The sequence below is a fragment of the Microcebus murinus genome, chromosome 14 (assembly GCF_040939455.1).
Source record: "Microcebus murinus isolate Inina chromosome 14, M.murinus_Inina_mat1.0, whole genome shotgun sequence".
Classification (NCBI taxonomy): domain Eukaryota; kingdom Metazoa; phylum Chordata; class Mammalia; order Primates; family Cheirogaleidae; genus Microcebus; species Microcebus murinus.
Window position 1 is genome coordinate 78,024,472 of NC_134117.1, and position 18,438 is coordinate 78,042,909.

General features: G+C 34.5%; 1 protein-coding gene across 6 annotated transcripts in view; it reads right to left on the reverse strand.

Annotated features, from left to right (window-relative positions):
• Positions 1-1,103: 1,103 nt before the first annotated feature.
• Positions 1,104-18,438, reverse strand: part of LOC105860097 (mitogen-activated protein kinase 8) — a 134,766-nt gene continuing 117,431 nt past the window's right edge. For 3 of the 6 annotated variants that reach the window (XM_012744556.3, XM_012744555.3, XM_012744558.2), the window contains 7 exons: positions 18,016-18,181; positions 14,053-14,124; positions 12,378-12,560; positions 11,950-12,074; positions 11,265-11,328; positions 8,022-8,099; positions 1,104-4,472 (listed from right to left, as the gene is read on the reverse strand). In XM_012744556.3, coding sequence (XP_012600010.1) covers positions 4,327-4,472; positions 8,022-8,099; positions 11,265-11,328; positions 11,950-12,074; positions 12,378-12,560; positions 14,053-14,124; positions 18,016-18,181 — 834 coding nt within the window. In that variant the 3' untranslated portion in view covers positions 1,104-4,326. Of the gene's footprint in view, positions 4,478-8,021; positions 8,100-11,264; positions 11,329-11,949; positions 12,075-12,377; positions 12,561-14,052; positions 14,125-14,476; positions 14,549-18,015; positions 18,182-18,438 lie in introns of all 6 variants that reach the window. The other 3 variants (XM_076010317.1, XM_076010318.1, XM_076010319.1) reach the window with 3 other exon arrangements.

The following is an 18,438-nucleotide window of genomic DNA, read 5'->3' on the forward strand; positions in this document are numbered from 1 at the left end:
GGAGGGAAGGAGGAGAGGAACTGGAACACAGGAAGGAGAGGCATGAAGAAGGAAGGTACAGGGGGAAAACAAATGTCAATTATCATACTTCGGTTTCCAGGTCTGACAACCTGCTGAACAGGATAAACTGTAATGAGAAAATAGATGTCACAGTCCAGGTAGACAGCTACTTCAGTTTAACTTCATCATTCGGCTAAAAGATTAACAGCTTCTCAAAAATATACCAAATATTGGGCCTACAAAAGTAATTTATTTCTTTGTAAAATTTACTAAGATTTACTCCTTATGTAAAATGTAAAGAATGGACTGCTATCACGAGCAGGTTTCTACTTACAAAAACAGACATTAACAATGTCAACCAGCACATCTACCACAATTCTCCGAGATACACAGTGAAAGATTTTACACTTGATGTCTCCTACTGATGCAAGGTATATATTTTACATACTTACTGGTGTTGTGTCAACATTGGCTGAAAAGTATTGAACACACATTTGTAATTCACACTCAGTAAAGATCTAACAGTAAGGGCAACAGCTGACTTGGGAAAGCATAGAAAATTAGTGTGAGGTAGTTCAATAAAAACCTAGTTTAATTTGTAAGTCATTGTGAGAATAGAACATTGTGCAAAACTAATCCACAGGTAATATTTCTCAAAAGTTTCAGTAACAAAGAGAATCTAAACCAGAAATGGCCAGAAAGTATTACTCTTATTAGACTCTCCATAAGAGCACTTAACTAAGAGCAGTCAGTTTGAAATTAATTAGGACTTTTGTTTTCCTTACACGTTTTCTAATCGTACCCCAAACTACATATTTCTGCTTCAATGCCCTTTACCTCTTTATCTTTCTTGCTATTAAGGAAAAATTAGTTTCCTTTAACTCACGAAAAACCTAAGAGGGATGATCAGTAGAAACACAATGCACAGTAAGATGCAACAGCGTATGGAGGGCGGCATTAAGGGCTGCTAATGACAGAATGGTGGCATGTGGGTTTCTACTGCAAGGGAAGTTTACTGGGGTCATGGGGCTTCATGCATCCACTCTACAGCTAATGTGTGACTAATGAACAACACTCACAAACTACACGAGTATTTTTGAAAATATACGATGTTTTTACCTCAAAATGTTGTGCAGGCTACACCAGGCAACACTGAATAGTTAAGTCTTCATACATGTAGCAGATACTGGCTGACAGAGTAAACCAAGTCTTATCTGTAACCAAGGAATGCTGACTTCACTATCAGACACCGATGTCCTCTTCGCCTTTTCAGACAACACACCAGGATTAGCACAGAACAGACAGTGAACGGCTCACAGGAAAGTCTGCTGCTTCACAGTCACGCTTCTCCATGCCGTGACGGGGCTGTGCGGTGGCCTGCTCATTTAAGAGGCTGGTTTTCTCTTAGGAAGCCTGGTGTGAAGGCGCTGAGCCTCCCCAACTTGGAGGAGTGCACGCCAGGAACAAGCAGCAGCCAAAGGTGCGCGAAAAGCTGAAAGCTGCTCAGCACGCAGCACAGAAGAGCTGAGACGCTCTAGCCATGGACATTAGCATTAAGCGATCCCGACGGTTTTACAAATGGTCAGTATGCATTAGAAGGTAAGAGAATAGTAAACAGGAAGGCATGTGGAAAGGACTGGTGTCTCCTTCCTAACCTACAAAGCTGAATAATAAATCTTGGTCAACATAATTTTCTGACAGTAAGACAGCAGGTACATTAACTGTATAAAATTGAAAAACCAAAATTATAGGATAGGAAAGGTGGCTTTACGTAAGTACTAGTGGATAGAAATGTTATTTATAATTTCTCTTAAAAAAGTGTTTAAGATGCTTTACAGATTATGAAATAGCCGGGCATGGTGGCGCATGCCTGTAGTCCCAGCTCCTCAGGAAGCTGAGGCAGGAGGATCGCTTGAGGAGTTTGACGTTGCAGTGAGCTATGATGGCGCCGCCACTACACTCCAGCCAAGGCAACCAAGCGAGACCTCGTCTCAAAAAAAAAAAAAAAGATTATAAAATAAAAACCAATATATATTTAGCTTAACAAATTTAAAAGAAGGGAAGCTGTATTTAAACATAGTGTTTTAAAAACCTAGGGCACACAACATTTAACAAACAGATCTTGTTTTTAGGATACAATTTGTTAAGTATTTTGGGTTACATTAAGTAATATGAGTTTGTTTTCTTTGAATTCAACTGAAACATGATGGTTGGCAAGTAGGAGCTGGCATTTACAAGTGACACAGTATTCAGTACGCCTGGTTTTCCTTGCTTAACCAAAATATGTATTGACAGAGATGGCTTATCAGCAATCCAACATGAAATATGGGAGTCTTGAGAAAGTGCAATGGTGACATACTCTTAGAGAAAATAAAGCTAATTAATTAACTGTCAAATGAACAAACTAAGAACACATTCATGCTCAAATTTCTGCTAAAATTGTGATTCCAATCCTGCGTGTCTACAATTCAAGAAGTGCTGTAGTCTTAAGACTTGAATTTCCCTAATAAAATTACGGCATCATGTTGTATGAATAGAAAAGGGACTAATAACAAGGTGGAGGGCACTAGAAATCATGACTCTAAACCATGGAAAAAAAACTTGCTGTTTCAAAGTATATAAAAAGGCTAAGGGATTTTAATCTTAAATATTGCACATTAACAATGACCTAAAATATCTTGCTGAAAAGGAATTCTGCACTAAGCATATGAATAAAATGCCAAGTGAACTTTCAGACATTGCATGTTGAGCTGCATCTGTTTTTGTTTCTCTTGGCCATGAATTCCAAAGAGCTTTCTCCCTAGAACCTTGCCACTTATTTAAGTATGCATTTCCCAGTTCACTACGTTAAATCCCTCTTGTTCCAGAGATAACAAAAGGTGCTTGGGCTTGGGTTATATTACAGATAATGTATTTCAGAAATAATGAGACTCCAATAACATTTTACTTAGGAAAAATTCAGTTATAGAGAAATAATTCTGCAGATACAAAATGTAAACAGTTAACATACACTTGTCAGGAGCAGCACCATTCTTAACACTACTCGACATCCACATTGTGTGTTATATTGAAAATCAGGTATAAAAAATGAAAGACTCAGACCAAATAACCACCATTTATGCCTGCTCTGCTCAATGTGAAGAAACAGTCCTTAGAAAATGATATCCTATATATGGCTGTGTGCTACTATTTTCAGATGAACGGTATATATTGCTCATTTGATACATCACCTACACAAATCTAAGTAGGCTTTGGAACCTCCCGACAATAAGAATAGATACAATTATGCTATAGGTAGAATCAAATGGCCACAAACACCAGGAGAACTGGTGCTCGACTGGCATGCCAAGTAACAGGCAAGTGGAAAGGGCCTGCCGCTGCAGGAAATGGAAAGACCAGACTCTAAGAACACTGCTGGGGCCTACAGCCTGAGTAGATTAACTCAGTATATACAAAAACAGGCTCATAGCTAGTAGAAGTGAACCATCTGTTTATTTGCATTGAAATGTATTATTCATGAAGTATCCTCTTGACTTTATGCGATCATAAACTTTGAGCATGCCACAAATTTGCAGAATACACCATATTCTTTGTACTTGACTTTTGTTGGGTAGGGTGGGGAGGTAAGAAGGTGGTGGTGGAAGCCCAGCATCCTCAAAGACATGCTCTGAGTTATTCTGCCACTTAGATGATGGGGCTTTTGCCAAAATTAAGTAGGATGCCTACCAATTGTTGTAACTAAATTAGGATTGGCAAGTAGCAAATATTGGAGGTCTCTTAACACGTTCATCATTTACAGTAGTTATTCCTGAATATAACTGGCTACGGGTTATTTTCCCTCATTCCTCTGGGGTTATTTCATTGATAAGCACATAACCCTGAAGGATAGTATCATGAACAAAACATCTGAAATAAATTCTAATAAAAAAAACTATAAAAATCTTAAATAATTCAAGATATAGGCAAGTCACCACATAATAGTTGCTTTGATAAAATCTTACAAATTCAGTAAAAAAAAAAATCAGCAGCATAAGATAAAGCAAATATGCAAAAAATTTAAACCATATTAAAATAATTAGGTTTACATTATACAGTTAATTACAGCAAAAAATACAATACAGTTTTGTTGCTGTTTTAAAACACAACTTAGGTTTTAAATTACATCACTTGAAATTAAAAAAAATAAGCTACTTTACTACAAAATGAATCCTACATTTTTTTGAAAAATCACTCAAAAATAAGACCACTGAATTATTTTCAAAGTAGTTCTATCAATGACTAACCGACTCCCCGTCCCTCCCCCACCCTACCCGAAGGCCCAAGTAGTCATCTACAGCAGCCCAGAGGTCCAGCTGATGCTTCTAGACTGCTGTCTGTATCTGAGGCCAAAGTCGGATCTGTTGACATTGAAGACACATCATTGACAGACGACGATGACGATGGATGCTGAGAGCCATTGATCACTGCTGCACCTGTGCTATGAGAAACAAAACAGCAAATCAGTTGCAGACAGAGTTGCACACTGAGCTACTTGCACTGTCCTCCCTCCCTCCAGTAGCCAGTAACTTTTCTCTTGGGTTCAAAAGGCTCACTGAGGATAATTACAAATGATATTCAAACAACACTGACTTATAAACGCTCCTCATTGCCAGCTATGAGGAAAGAATCTTGAAAATGTCTCAAAACCTGGAGTCCTGTCCTTTTTATGAATTTGTTTTTTAGTTCAAGGCAAGAATTTTAAGTCTAAGCCACGTTTAGAAATGGTCCTATAGCAAGATCCATAAATGGGCTTCAAGGTGTGTGTGAATAGTACTGATAATACATGCAAAACTATCTATATTGAATTTTACTGGAAAAAGAATCTTAAAGGACTATATGACTACTAAAGTTAGAAACTTCTCTACAAAAAATTATTTATGATAACTTCTCACTAAAAAGGAAATGTCCAAATGATATTTCTGGTATATCTTATTTCAAAGCAAAAGCCAAGACAAAGAATAAAATCATTTTAATTGGAAGGAACCTTAGTTTAATTGCCCCAGTTTACATGAGGTTATGTAATTTTCCAAGGTCACTCAAGTGATCTAGTTAGGTAAACTCAGGTCTTCTTATTTGTATTCTAATAGTTGATAAACAAAAATATGGATTTATTAAGTAGATAAAGTAGGAACAACTATTTCTTTTACCAAAAGTATTACCTATCAAGCATTTCCTAGATTTTAAAAAGTAACAGAAATATTTGATCTAAGGGTTGGGAAGAGAAAAGGAATGATTTACCCTGGAGATAAAGAATATGTTAAAGGCAACTCATGCACTAGGTTATGTGGTATTGAATCACATGACCACTAAATAAGGGTCTGTCCACATTTGAATAATCAAGTAATACAAAGTTCTCAAAAACACATTTATGGAATAAAATCAATGATTTACAAACTGAAACTGAGCAGAATTTCTGAGGGTGAGGTTCCGGGCACCCAACAATGTTGATGTCAAACAGACTGAAAACCATTGCTCCTGAACCCAGCATCTCAGTGTTTGAGATTATCTTCCCATTCTGTGCAGATGAGCAATCAAACATTTAAATATTAAAGGTCCTCTGAGAGCTTTACTTCAAATGCAACTAGGAAACAGGAAGGGTAGAGAGAATAGGCAAGTCTTTAGGGCAGTGGGGAGGAGACTGGGAGAGGAATGGAATGAAACCAGAAGGAACAGAGTAGGTGATGGGAACTGAAATGGGACAGAAAAGCAGGCTGATATTTCAGGCCTTAATAGAAGAGAGGAAAAAGAGAAAGGTGATAAACTCCTAGATTCAAGAAAGGGCCATTAGGTTCCTAGCCAGACTGAAAATGAGACACTACGTTACAACACTACGTGCCTTTTGACTGAACGGCATAGTATATACACCATACAGAGCACACCATAGCTAGCTTCTAAAATTTGTACTCAAACCATAAAAGGGCCACCGTATATATCTTTTATATATACCTGTAGTTCAGGATGTCTTTTATTTTATTCAAATTTCTTAATCTGATAAAAATGAACTTTTAAATGTATCATGATTAGTTAACTTTTTAATTGGAAAACCAAGTACCTAAGAAAAAGAAAAACACTTGTTTTCTATAAACTTTAAAGGAATAAATTCTCAAATATCTGAATGGCAATAATATAGAAAATCTTTAATCTCAAAAATCTAGGTCATTTAAGCAAACTGATTCTAATATTAGCTGAACAAAAATAAAGATAAGAAGGCAATCCATTGGGAGAAATAACGTAATTCATTTTTAAAATCAAGTAGAAATGGTACTGTAATTATCTGATAGTTTGATTTATCAAAGACCATTTCTTTTCTGTCCTTGTCCACAACCAGGAACTGTGTGTACAAAATGAATATTTTTATCACAGCTTAATTTACTAACATTCTCCTTTGCAAGCTCTGAGAATCCAGAAAAAGTCTAGAAACCTCAAGTCCTTTCTACTGATGTACTCTGTGACCATAAGCACGTGTTGGCTTGGAATCAAATTATTCCTTTTTAAATTAAGAACAAACACAATAGCTCTATCTGTCTCATGAGATTATTATGTTTACTCAAATATTTGACACCTGGGATGTGCCATTCACTTGTACAGTAGTATGCTAAAGTATAAAATTCCCAAATAATGGACTTTTCAAATCCTACCCGAGCCTCCATCGTGAACAATTCAGTTATACTACTACTAGCAATACAAAGCTAGTTAATTAACTGTATGATTAAAGCATTTATAATGCAGCTTTTAATTTGTTATAAGAAAATTACAAAGAATGGCCATTTCTGAAATATGTAAAAACTATCAAAACCACTTTATATATTCAACAGGATCTATATTATAATCTGGGAGACTGCAATCCTAATCAAGGATTTAAAATGCACAACTCTAAAATGTAACCAAAAATGTCACAGAAGCTACAAAAATGACTTAATTCTATGTTTACAGTACACAATGGGTATCTGAAACTATAGTTAAAAAACTACCCATAAGCAAGATGCTAGATATAATATCCATTTTCTCCCTTAAAATGTAGCAAAAATTTTGAGGGATTAAATGGCATAATTTTACTCAAAGTTAAGATCTATCTTTTGAAATACTACCCAGCCTTTGAGGCTCAGCTCAAATTTTACCTCTTTCATAAAACTGTCCTAACCTCTGCGACCAAAGACAAAATGGGATACTGGAAATAATACAACACTTTGAAGTTACTGTATTAGTTCTTCTACATAATAGATTTATAATCCTATATTATTTACATTTTCTGAACTTTAGTTTCCTCATCTGTAAAATGTGCATAAAAATCCCTACCTTGGGGTCTTAAGGGCTGAAACAAATAAAGTACATAAGTCACCAGTGTCTGTCATGTGGTATGTACTTAACATGTACATGTTACCTGACATTTAACTTATCCTCTCACTTTATAATTTTACATGTGCTAAAATTAAATATAAGATCAGCTTATGATAAAAGACAGTGTTTTAATCCTGCAAACCAGTTTTCTTTTTCAAGAACGAACACTTTCTAGTGAAGGTTTTAATGCTATTGCCTCAGTTCAACAAATCAAAAATACCAAATTTACCTGGTGTCACATGTACCAAATTTTGCAGTGAAGTCTTTGTTTATTTAGCCAAAGTAAAGACTGTCAAAATCACAGAAATATAAGATACTGAATTTTAAGAAATCTCTTCTTTAAAGACATGGCAATAATGCCAACAAAAAAAGGTTTTAAATTTCTGTTAAATGGAATGTCAGTATTGAAGACATTAGAAAAAGATGTGATATGCATTTTATGAAGTCAGTTACAATATATTTGTATGATATATTGGTACAATGGTGTACCAATGCTTTCAAATTTAACTGCCAAATTATACTCCTTATACTTATTAAACTTGGAATAATAATGGTTATGTAAATATGGGAAGAACTACAGGTTTCAGGCCACTAAAACATGAGAAGTAAAGTGTAATCTTGACTAAGCTTATATTGTAACCAACCTAAAGGAGAAGGCTGCCCCCGTATAACTCCATTCTTGGTTCTCTCTTCCAAGTCCATAACTTCCTTATATATCAATTCTGAAAAACAAGTAAACAAAAACGAACTTTTTAAAGTCTCAGAGCCAATTTCACAAGATATGTATGGTTTAAAAAGTCTGAATTCTTACACACGTTAAGTACTTCAAATAGTGTCCTTACAACAGCAGCGTGTTGGCCCAAGATTCAAAGGTGTTAATAACAATTCCTTGATAATCATGAATTATACTGAAAGAGAGTAAAAATCTCTGCTGTAATTAATGTTTCTTAAGTTGGTTTGACAGTACTGGGGTGAGACAGTGGTATTCTTTTTACTCTGCCAGCACCTTGTACTATACTTATCACACCACATACCATTTTCTACTACAAATGCCTGTTTAAATCTGTCTCGGTGAGCGATTGAACCATGTTTGTCTTGTTAAATTCTATTTCCTAAGCCCTGGCATAGTACTTGGTACATTGTAGGTACTAAACCAGATATCTGCTAAAAAGATTTAAATCAAAGAATGTGTAGAAGTTTCTTTATTTTTTAAATATTAAGTCTTTTTCTTACCCATTTACTCCTTCACAGAAGGAAGCTTCTTTAATCAGAATGGACTATCAACACATTTTTATTAAAGCAAAGAAAGCAGGTAGCTATGAATACACTTCAACTCCTTATGAGTAGTCCAGCATGACATGCAATCACTGCCAAGAAAATTTCTGCCTGGGAATGGCGTTGTCTACCTCCCTGGGAATGGCGTTGTCTACCTCCCTGGGAATGGCGTTGTCTACCTCCCTGGGAATGGCGTTGTCTACCTCCCTGGGAATGGTGTTGTCTACCTCCCTGGGAATGGCGTTGTCTACCTCCCTGGGAATGGCGTTGTCTACCTCCCTGGGAATGGTGTTGTCTACCTCCCTGGGAATGGCGTTGTCTACCTCCCTGGGAATGGTGTTGTCTACCTAGGCTTCTGGACAGGAGGTGGACTGTCGTAAGGACCCCTCCAGTGAAAGAGATGCTGGGCGCTGCTCTGCTGGCACACGTGCTTTCCTGCCCTATGCTCTGATGTTCACTGCGCTTTCACTGTGAGTCTTGACGTCTACTTAACAAGAACCTTCTGGGGGATGCTACATCACCATTATTCATCATCTTCTTTGGGTCATGGAATCTTTTGAGAATTGCATAAAAGCAATGAACACTCTTCTGAGAAAAATGCAGAAACAAAAAATGCTCCATAGAATTTCAAGAAGCCTATGTAATTCCTAAAGATTAAACTTAGGATAAAGAATTCCTGATTATAGGGTATGACAACAATTGTTAATAAGGTAAATTAGTGAATATGTTGGAATAAACAAGAGCTAGACACAGCTAAGTTTGCTTGCTATGGTAGCCTTAGGCTTGGAAAGAGAAAACCAGAGAGCCTTGACAGAGGAGAGCATAAGAGAGACTCTTCTTCAAAGAAACAAAAGGAAAGATAGGAGGATATTTTTTAAAAAAGAAAAGCAGTACCCCTTTATGAAAAGAGATTATGGCAGAAGAACCAAAACTAATTAGGAGTACTAATTAGTCAAAGGAATCTGTAGATAATGGCTTTGGCGATAGATTTTTCTTTCTGTTATACTACAATTCTCAAGCAGATCTTAAAAAGGGCAGTTTGTGAGTAATTACTGAAATGTACTTGGGACTAGGAGAAAAAGATACAGAATGAAGGCAAATATTTTTAAAATAATCAAAAACCCCAAATACAAAAGAACATAAACAAAAACACTATTTCAACAAACAAAAACATCATACAAATGAAAATACTTTATTTCAATGATAGTACAGTACAATTGGCAGTGTTTTCTCTTCCTTAGTGGTGAATGTTGTGTCTTACAATTGGTGTCTTATTAAGATTCTATGAAAAGACATACATATCTATTAATTAATGAGATTCTATTAAATACTATAAATGTCTATTAAATGTCAATTTAAAAAAACATCAGGTTCATATTTTAACATATACTCTCGTCCAGAGTTACGTCCTTACATATTATTTATTACATACTCAGATTCACTAGGCTCTACCCAATCTTATCATTCTGCTGGGCTCCACTAACCATGAGTCTCCCAAAGTCAACTCAGAGAAAATTAATCTCTGGTTTTTCCTAAGAAGAAAGAATCAACTTCATTCTTATCAAAATAAATTTATAGATGAATTACCTACTCATGTTTACACCTCCCCAACCCTTTCTGCCTTCCCAGTGTTTCTACACTCAGCTCTTACTAATACGTCCTCTGGTTCCACTTTAGGATGAGGTGAAAATGGGGGTCAAGTGAGTTACTCAAAGTCACATAGCTACAAAAGTGGTGAAAACACCCAGTGACACCCATACAAATGGAGGTAAACAGGATCTAAAAGTTACCTGGCCCAAATGTCCAGGGGATCTTTTAAAGAAATATTTTAACATTTCCGTGGCTATCAAAGCATTATTAATGTTCAACCACACTCATAAAATAGAATAAAACTATTATATTAAATTTGCAAAGATTATCAATTAACCTGTTCTGTTGGCAAGGGCAGGGGCAAAGAGAGACTCCTGCACAATACTGATGGAAGTGTATGTATACCACTACAATTTCTTTGGAGAGTAATTTGGAAATAATTCAAAATTATCCTGTGGCCCAACATACCTCCTTCTGAAATTTTTCTTACAGGCATATTTTCATCTGAGAATTTGAACAATGCAAAGTTGTTTGTAACAGTAACAGACTAGACACAACTTAAGTGCTTTTTAAGAGGGAGTTGGACACAGAAATGGTGATACATCTGTAGAGTAGAACGACAACCAGCTATCGAACCAAACGGGGCAGATACATGGACTAACAGAGAATAATCTTCAAGACACATATCAACAAAGCAAGTGTGCACAGAGTACATAGTACACAGCCATGTGTGATTTAAAAAGGATGGAAAAAGAGAAATGGGAGATACCAAACATGTTTATATCTCTACAGACCACGGAAAAACAAGAGAAAGTACTAACATGCCTATGGCATGGGGTAGGGAACTTGGAAAATTAAGTCAAGGAGGGAAGACGACTTTCCACTTTTGTAAAAATATTGGTTAATGATATTATCAAATATTAGTTATGAATCAAATATCATTAACTTCCCTAATATGATGAATAAATCACCATAAAAAGCCAGAAGCTCCTTTAGTTTTCTAAGAATCTAATGAACATTACCTTTCCATTCTTCTATTGTGTGCTCCCTTTCATCTAATTGCTTGTCAGGTATCTTTGGTGGTGGCTGAAAAACACGAGTGATTGAGTCAATATACTGGTATTACTATATTTATTTTCTTTTTCTTTTTAATTTTTTATTCATGGTCCTTAATTGTAGTATACTGGTAGTATTTTAACTCTCTAAGATTATTTGAAATATTAGCCAGACAGAAGACTTGTAAAAATGAATCATTAGGCCAAAACTGATCAATCATTAACAACCTTCTTATGTAGAGAGACTAGTTTTGGAAGACTCCTTCATTGCAGGAATAAGATGTTTAACTGTCTTTTCCTTCTCTTCCAGCTTTTGAAATTGTCACACTTATTTATATCAGAATTATACTGTCCTTTACATACAATAATTTGTTCTCTGAGTTAGAATGTTCCCCTAAGTATTCAACATCCTAGCTCCTCTGACCAGGTATCCAGGCAAGAAGGCAAAAAACAGTGGAAACTAACTTTATTTTCTATAGGAGGTGCCTGGATGTATTCATTGGCTTAATTAAGGTACTTTTCATGCAAAAATAGAAAAACACCATCGCCATGTATCTGTATTTCTATTTAAAATCAAAAGGTCTCCTCCAAACCTAATGTTAATTCTAACTCTAAGAATGCAATATGTTCTTCAAACATTAGGAAAACTTACAGCTTCTGCTTCAGAAGGGTCATACCAGACATTGATATATGGGTGCTGGAGAGCTTCATCTACAGAGATCCTTTTAGATGCATCTATTACCAGCATTTTGGATAACAAATCCCTTGCCTGGCTGGCTGCAAAAATAATGATGTTAATGTACATGTATTTGTAAAGATTTTCAAATTTTTAGTAAATTTCAGAACTTGAGTTTAAAACATATGATTTTTAATTGAAAGACAAAAAAATAGTTTTTACTATAAAATTAGGTCACATACACGATTCAAAAATATAAAGATAAAAATAACTAAAACCTCATTTTGTCCCACTATCCAGAGATAGCTTTGCATGACATTCCATAAGAATATGAATACATACACACAAATACAACACACACACCTCTAAACATGATTAAATGAATATATATCTGTAAAAAGTACCTTTAAGTTTGTTGTGTTCCGAGTCAGCTGGGAAAAGTACATCGGGGAAGAGTTTCTCAAAGCTATATCCAGCATATTTAGGTCTGTTTTCAACATAAGTCCTTACTGTTGGTTGCAGTTTCTTCATGAATTCAGGACATGGTGTTCCGAGCTGTTCAATAACTTTATTCCACTGATCAATATCTAATATCAAGTAGCTAAGAAAAATACTCCATATCTAATGTTCAACACATCAGTTATATCCACATTACGATAAAGTGAAAATTTAAAAAATCCTAAGAAAGAATGTGGCAGTTATAAATTTTATATCTCACAGCCACCTTGTAAAAGACAATGATTATAGGTGGAAAGACATGATCAATAAATAAGCGTTATTAACCTTATTTATTGTGTGTGTGTATGTACTAATAATGCTGATTTTACCATAAGATGAAGCGTAAACTCACAAACTGTAAACACAAATTGTAAGTGACTTAAAGAATAATGATAATCACTAACCAATAGGGAATCTAATGCAAACTACATACAATTCTAATATATAACATTTGTCTTGTCTTCCAGCTTATCAGAAACATGAATTTCCTAGAGAATAAGAAATATTTTTATAATCTGTCCTGCTTTTTTTAGTTTTCTACACTAAAAGAAAATAACCAGTAGCAATAAAAATGATGGCTTCAATAAAAGCGCCTTTTTCTTTTGCCATTTTTTGTTTAGCTTATACTAATATTTGTTAAGCTCTGAAACTTATGAAAAATTTTCACTTTTTCTTTTTTTCTTTTATTTGTATAAATTTAAAGGGTACAAGTGCAATTTTGTTACATGGATATATTATGTAGTAGTAAAGTCTAGGCTTTTAGTGTATCCATCATCCAAATAATGTACATTGTACCCACTAAGTAATTTCTCATTATCCAGCCCCTCACCCATCCCCAGTTTTTTGATAAATTTTAAGGTTAGGATTCCCTGGTCTCCTTTCACCTAGTCTGTATACTTTAAGGCCCCTGGAAGCCAAGGCCTAAAACTCTTGTAGCCTAGTGAATATGGCTTTTCCCATTCCTCCTAAAACAATTATAAGTGTTAATAGTTGATAAACACATAACAGATCACTGTTAATATAAATACTAAAAGTAGTCAGATGAACAAAAAGCATAAATCCAAATCTAATCATCACCACATAAAACTATCACCGCTGAAATTCTCAGATCAAAGGATTAGTATGAGATGCTGAGTAATGAGACAACAATCAAAAGACACAAACCACACAGAACATTAACAAAAAGAAGTTGTGAGACAAAACAAAAGGATGGCCAGAAGCAACAGACAATTCCAAAATTCATATTAAATCCTAAGTATTTCTAGACTTATTCAAGTGTGTAATTATTAGAAATTTTTATAATAATACAAGCCATGATGTTTGATTTAGGTTAAATAAATCAACTCAAAGCCAAACAAGGAATTGTGCATAATTACAACTGAGCAGCTTGCAGAATTAACATATGAAACAATAAATGAGGGAAAGGAAAGTCTATGTCAAATAGCAGGTGGTATTTTGAAAGAGTAATTTAATAATACTTAATATTAGGGAGAGACAATATATATTATACCTCACCAAGCTGAAGTGCTGTCATACATTTTGACCTTTAGAAACTACATTTTAGGCCAAAGATAAGGATACGATCTGTACCTGGGAACAAAACACCACCTTTGATCATTTCTCCCATGATGCACCCAACTGACCAAATGTCAACTGAAAACAAAATGCAATGACATTAACATAAAGATTTTGGTTAAAATAAAAAAAAAATTAAAAAAAATCACGCACACCATGTATACTTTAAAATTATAAAAAGCAGTATAAAATAAAAATGAATGACAGTGAATGTGCTCTGACTACCAGCAGAGACTGTATGTCCTACTGCCAGATGCAGCCTACAAATATTCCAGCTTCCTATCTGAACAATTTTTGAACTATAACAGCCACAAACTTTATACCTGTTTAAAAAACCCATATGTATGAATGTAGCATATTCATTTTCATTAAAGAACATAAAGAAATTCATCACCTAACTAATTAAACTGCTGCAGCAGCACAAGGATACAGTCCCTTCCTGGAAAGAGGATTTTGTGGCAAACCATTTCTCCCATAATGCACCCCACAGACCATAAATCCACTATATGTTTGCAGCACAAAAGAAGGAAAAGCAAAGCAAAAGGTCATTAAAATCAAAGAAGCATAATATGACTGCATTATATAAAAACTGCAAAACATCACAAAAAGAAAAAAGTGATTGTAATTTTAGCTAATGGAATAATTTAAAACACAAAATATTTTTCAAAAAGCTTTGGTTCACAAAAGAAAATGTAAAGTGTGGCATTTTAACTACATATCTAATTTTAAAGTGAGAGCTATGCACAGAAATTGCATAAATTAAAAAAGCTGTACCATTTTGTACTTGAGAATTTGTTTATGAAATATGAAATATAACCAAACACCAACTTTGTAAATAAGGCTAAAAATGTATATGAGGTAGTAAAATTACAAAAATAAGCTCTTTATATTATTTTGAGGTTCAACTGTGCATTATACTCTTTCTTTAAGTTAAATAAAAAAGCATGAGAAAATAATTTTGCATATTAAAATACTTAACAGAAATGTCTCTATGAATAATTACAATAAAAGTTAATGTAAAGCTCCCCAGAAACGTTCAAACTAGATATCACAAATAAATTTGAGAAGTACTCTGTTTATTCTTAATTAAAAGTCAATTATTTTCTTGGCAACATCATGCTACATTAACCCTAGTATCCCAAAAAGAACAAGTGCAACCACTAATTAACAAGAACAAGAATAACCACTAATTAACTCATCAACTAACCAAGAAATCCTAGTAAGAGAAGTGCATTTCATGTTTCCTACCTAAAGTTTTTTTAAACCGATAAAACTAAACTAGCTTTGGGTTTAAGAAGTTAGATTTGGCTGGATACACCATGAAAGTTCCCACAAATTTATTATCTATAAGGAGTTTCCTAGCAGACTTACTGATCCTTTCCAATATTAAATGGGACCCCCTTATCAAGGGTAAAAAGAATCTACTAGACACAGGAGCAATCAATTTGGGGATCTTCACCTGCTTAATAAAATTAACAACACATCCTAACATTTTGTATGTTCAGGTTTGAGAGAGAGAGAGAGAGGGAGAGAGAGAGAGAGAGAGAGAGAGAGAGAGCACGAGCGCGAGCTCATGTGAGCAGTGCTTGCAGTTCAATAGAAAAAGAGGGGAAGGATGAGCCATTTAAAATGAAAGGCCTTAGAAACTTGCATTTGATTTTGAATTAGAAGGCCCAAATTCTTTAAGATCAGAAGACGAAAAGTGCAGGAGTAGATTCACCCTGTACCCTTTTCTAGCCCTTAGGAAATTAAAGTCTGTACTTTCTATAATACAGGACATCCTTACAAGGAGACTGCCAGTTCACTGAGGTCTGAGAATATTAAACTGGTAACTACTTTTAGAAATTTTGTAGAACTAAATTTTCCCTAGAAGTCATATTAAAATGAATATAAATCTTTTTATATGTATGTCATTATTCAACTTTCAAGGGTAAAATTTTAGGCAGAGCACAGTGGCTCACACCTGTAATCCTAGCACTTTGAGAGGCAAAGGTGGGAGGATTGCTTGAGGCCAGGAGTTCAAAACTAGCCTGAGCAACACCAAGACCCCTATTCTTTACAAAAAATTATCTGTCCCCAGCTACTTAGGAGGCTGAGGCAGGAGGATTGCTTGAACCCAGAAGTTTGAGGTTGCAGTGAGCTATGATGATGCCACTGCACTCTAGCCTAGGTGACAGAGCAAGACCCTGTCTCAGAAAAAAAAAAAAAAGACAAAATTTTAGAGCAAAAGTTAATATGCATAATCAGTCCATCAGAGAAAAAATTTTCCAAGGTTTTCATTTTTGACCCAAATCTATTAGAATAAATCTTCCATATAGATTTTATAGAGAATGGCAAATTTTAAATATCTAAGATACAACTTATGTTGGTAACCTTTAGATAACCATATTTTTAAACAAAAACATTTTGAGAACTGCAAGCATGAGAGAAGATATTAACTGGGTCAGTGAAGACCAAGACCATGTTAAACCTGGTTCATACACAAAATTAGCTTTAAAGAGTCTTAACTGCTTAGTCTACTAGGTAGTTGAAAATAATATATTGATTACACTGTATTTTCCAAAATGCTTTCAGGTAGCTTGCAATAAAAGATAGATAAAACAAAGTTGTTAAAATTGTGGAGGGTGTCACTAAAAGGAGGAAATAATTAATTAGTGCTTAACCTTGTTGGCTAAAGTAATTATCACGATTAAGCATTACATCTGATGCAGTTTCCTGGGACTGGGAAGGCAATATGGTGATCTATACAATTCTTATCTAAGAGAGAAATGCATGTCAATTCTATTCTTTACATGATAGTTTTTCTTAGTGCTAACTTCTGGTAGGGAGCTATCCCAAGATCACTGACACATTACACAGTATCTGTGACAACTGCTACCTTTCACAGCAAAGGTATGCTGGTGGTCACTTAAAGTATTTCAATTCTCAAAAACAAACAAAAAATACAAACCTTCAAATTTTAGAGAGAAAGAAAACAGAGCAGTATATTTACTTAAGAATAAAAGATCGATAGTATATCTCTAAAGTATTTGTTTTTAATTAGCTCAGAAAAGTTAATTAAGCTCAAATCTTCAGTTCAATGGTTTCTTTTATAACCAAATCTTAAAGGTTGACTTAATACAATTTCCTAATTCAAAGTGAACTGCTGTTCCAGATTCCTTGCCAGAAAAATGTCTTAAGTCTTATTCTAGGTAGTATTTTGGATGAAGTTACTACATTTAAAAAATTACAGTTTAATTCCATAAAATCCCAGCAGACTTATCTCCTAAATTTCTGAGACTCAACAAAATGTCTTACAAATTAAATATAAGTATATATATATATGCATAAAAATTGTATAAATTCATGATCTAATTTTTTTAACCCTGATTATAAGGGTGATAAATACAACCGCATATAGCCACACTTAATACTAAATGCCATTTCCTTAAGGCTAGACACAAGGCTTTGATGAAATATTACTGCTTTCTCCAAGAGGTCCCATTAATTATCCATGAGCTTTGCAGAAGGCCCTATTGTAGCTCTTAAAGTTTACACTAAGTGATATTGCTATTAACTTTAGTTTCATGAAATTAGAAATATAGGCAATTATCACTAATGCATGCTAAGATTACTACTAAGAATAACCTGGCAGTACACTATATACTTTCCTGCATCCATGTAAGAAATGCTCATTTTCAAGTTAAAGGCAAGCAAAGGGCATATATTCTGATTAAGAGGTCATGGCAATGAATTCTTTATCCAATGGTAGTACTGATGTTATGTATTTGTATTTAAATAAACAGGGCCCCCAAGTTTTTGCAAATATTTATGACAAAATTTATAGTTACTTTCAAACTCTTGATATACATTTCAAACACTAAAACATATTTAACTCAATGCATTTTAGCTTAAGTATTTACATAAAGAATCTGATGAACAAAAGAAATTAAATCAGAAGAGTATTTCAAACAAATAGTGTATGCTGACCGTTTTCCTTGTAGCCCATGCCTAGGATGACCTCGGGCGCTCTGTAGTAGCGAGTCACTACGTAAGGCGTCATCATAAAGCTTGTTCCTGCAGTCCTGGCCAGACCAAAGTCAAGAATCTTCAAAGTGCAGTCTGATTTTACTACTATATTACTGGGCTTTAAGTCCTTCAGAAAATAAAAACAAAAAAATGACTGCTATGCTATGTACAAAGATTTTGGAGTTCACAAATAAGTTATCCTATCATTTTCAAAAAATTCATGTTAACTGTATACTTTTCTCACTATAATCACTGCACAGATGCATGATAAAAAGGCAAACCTGAGGAATAAGCTTTATGGCATTTTTTGTTTATGAATACATAGTTATTAGAAAAGTTAGTAGTGTTTTACTTGCTAGAAATTATGATCAGCTGGAAATTTTT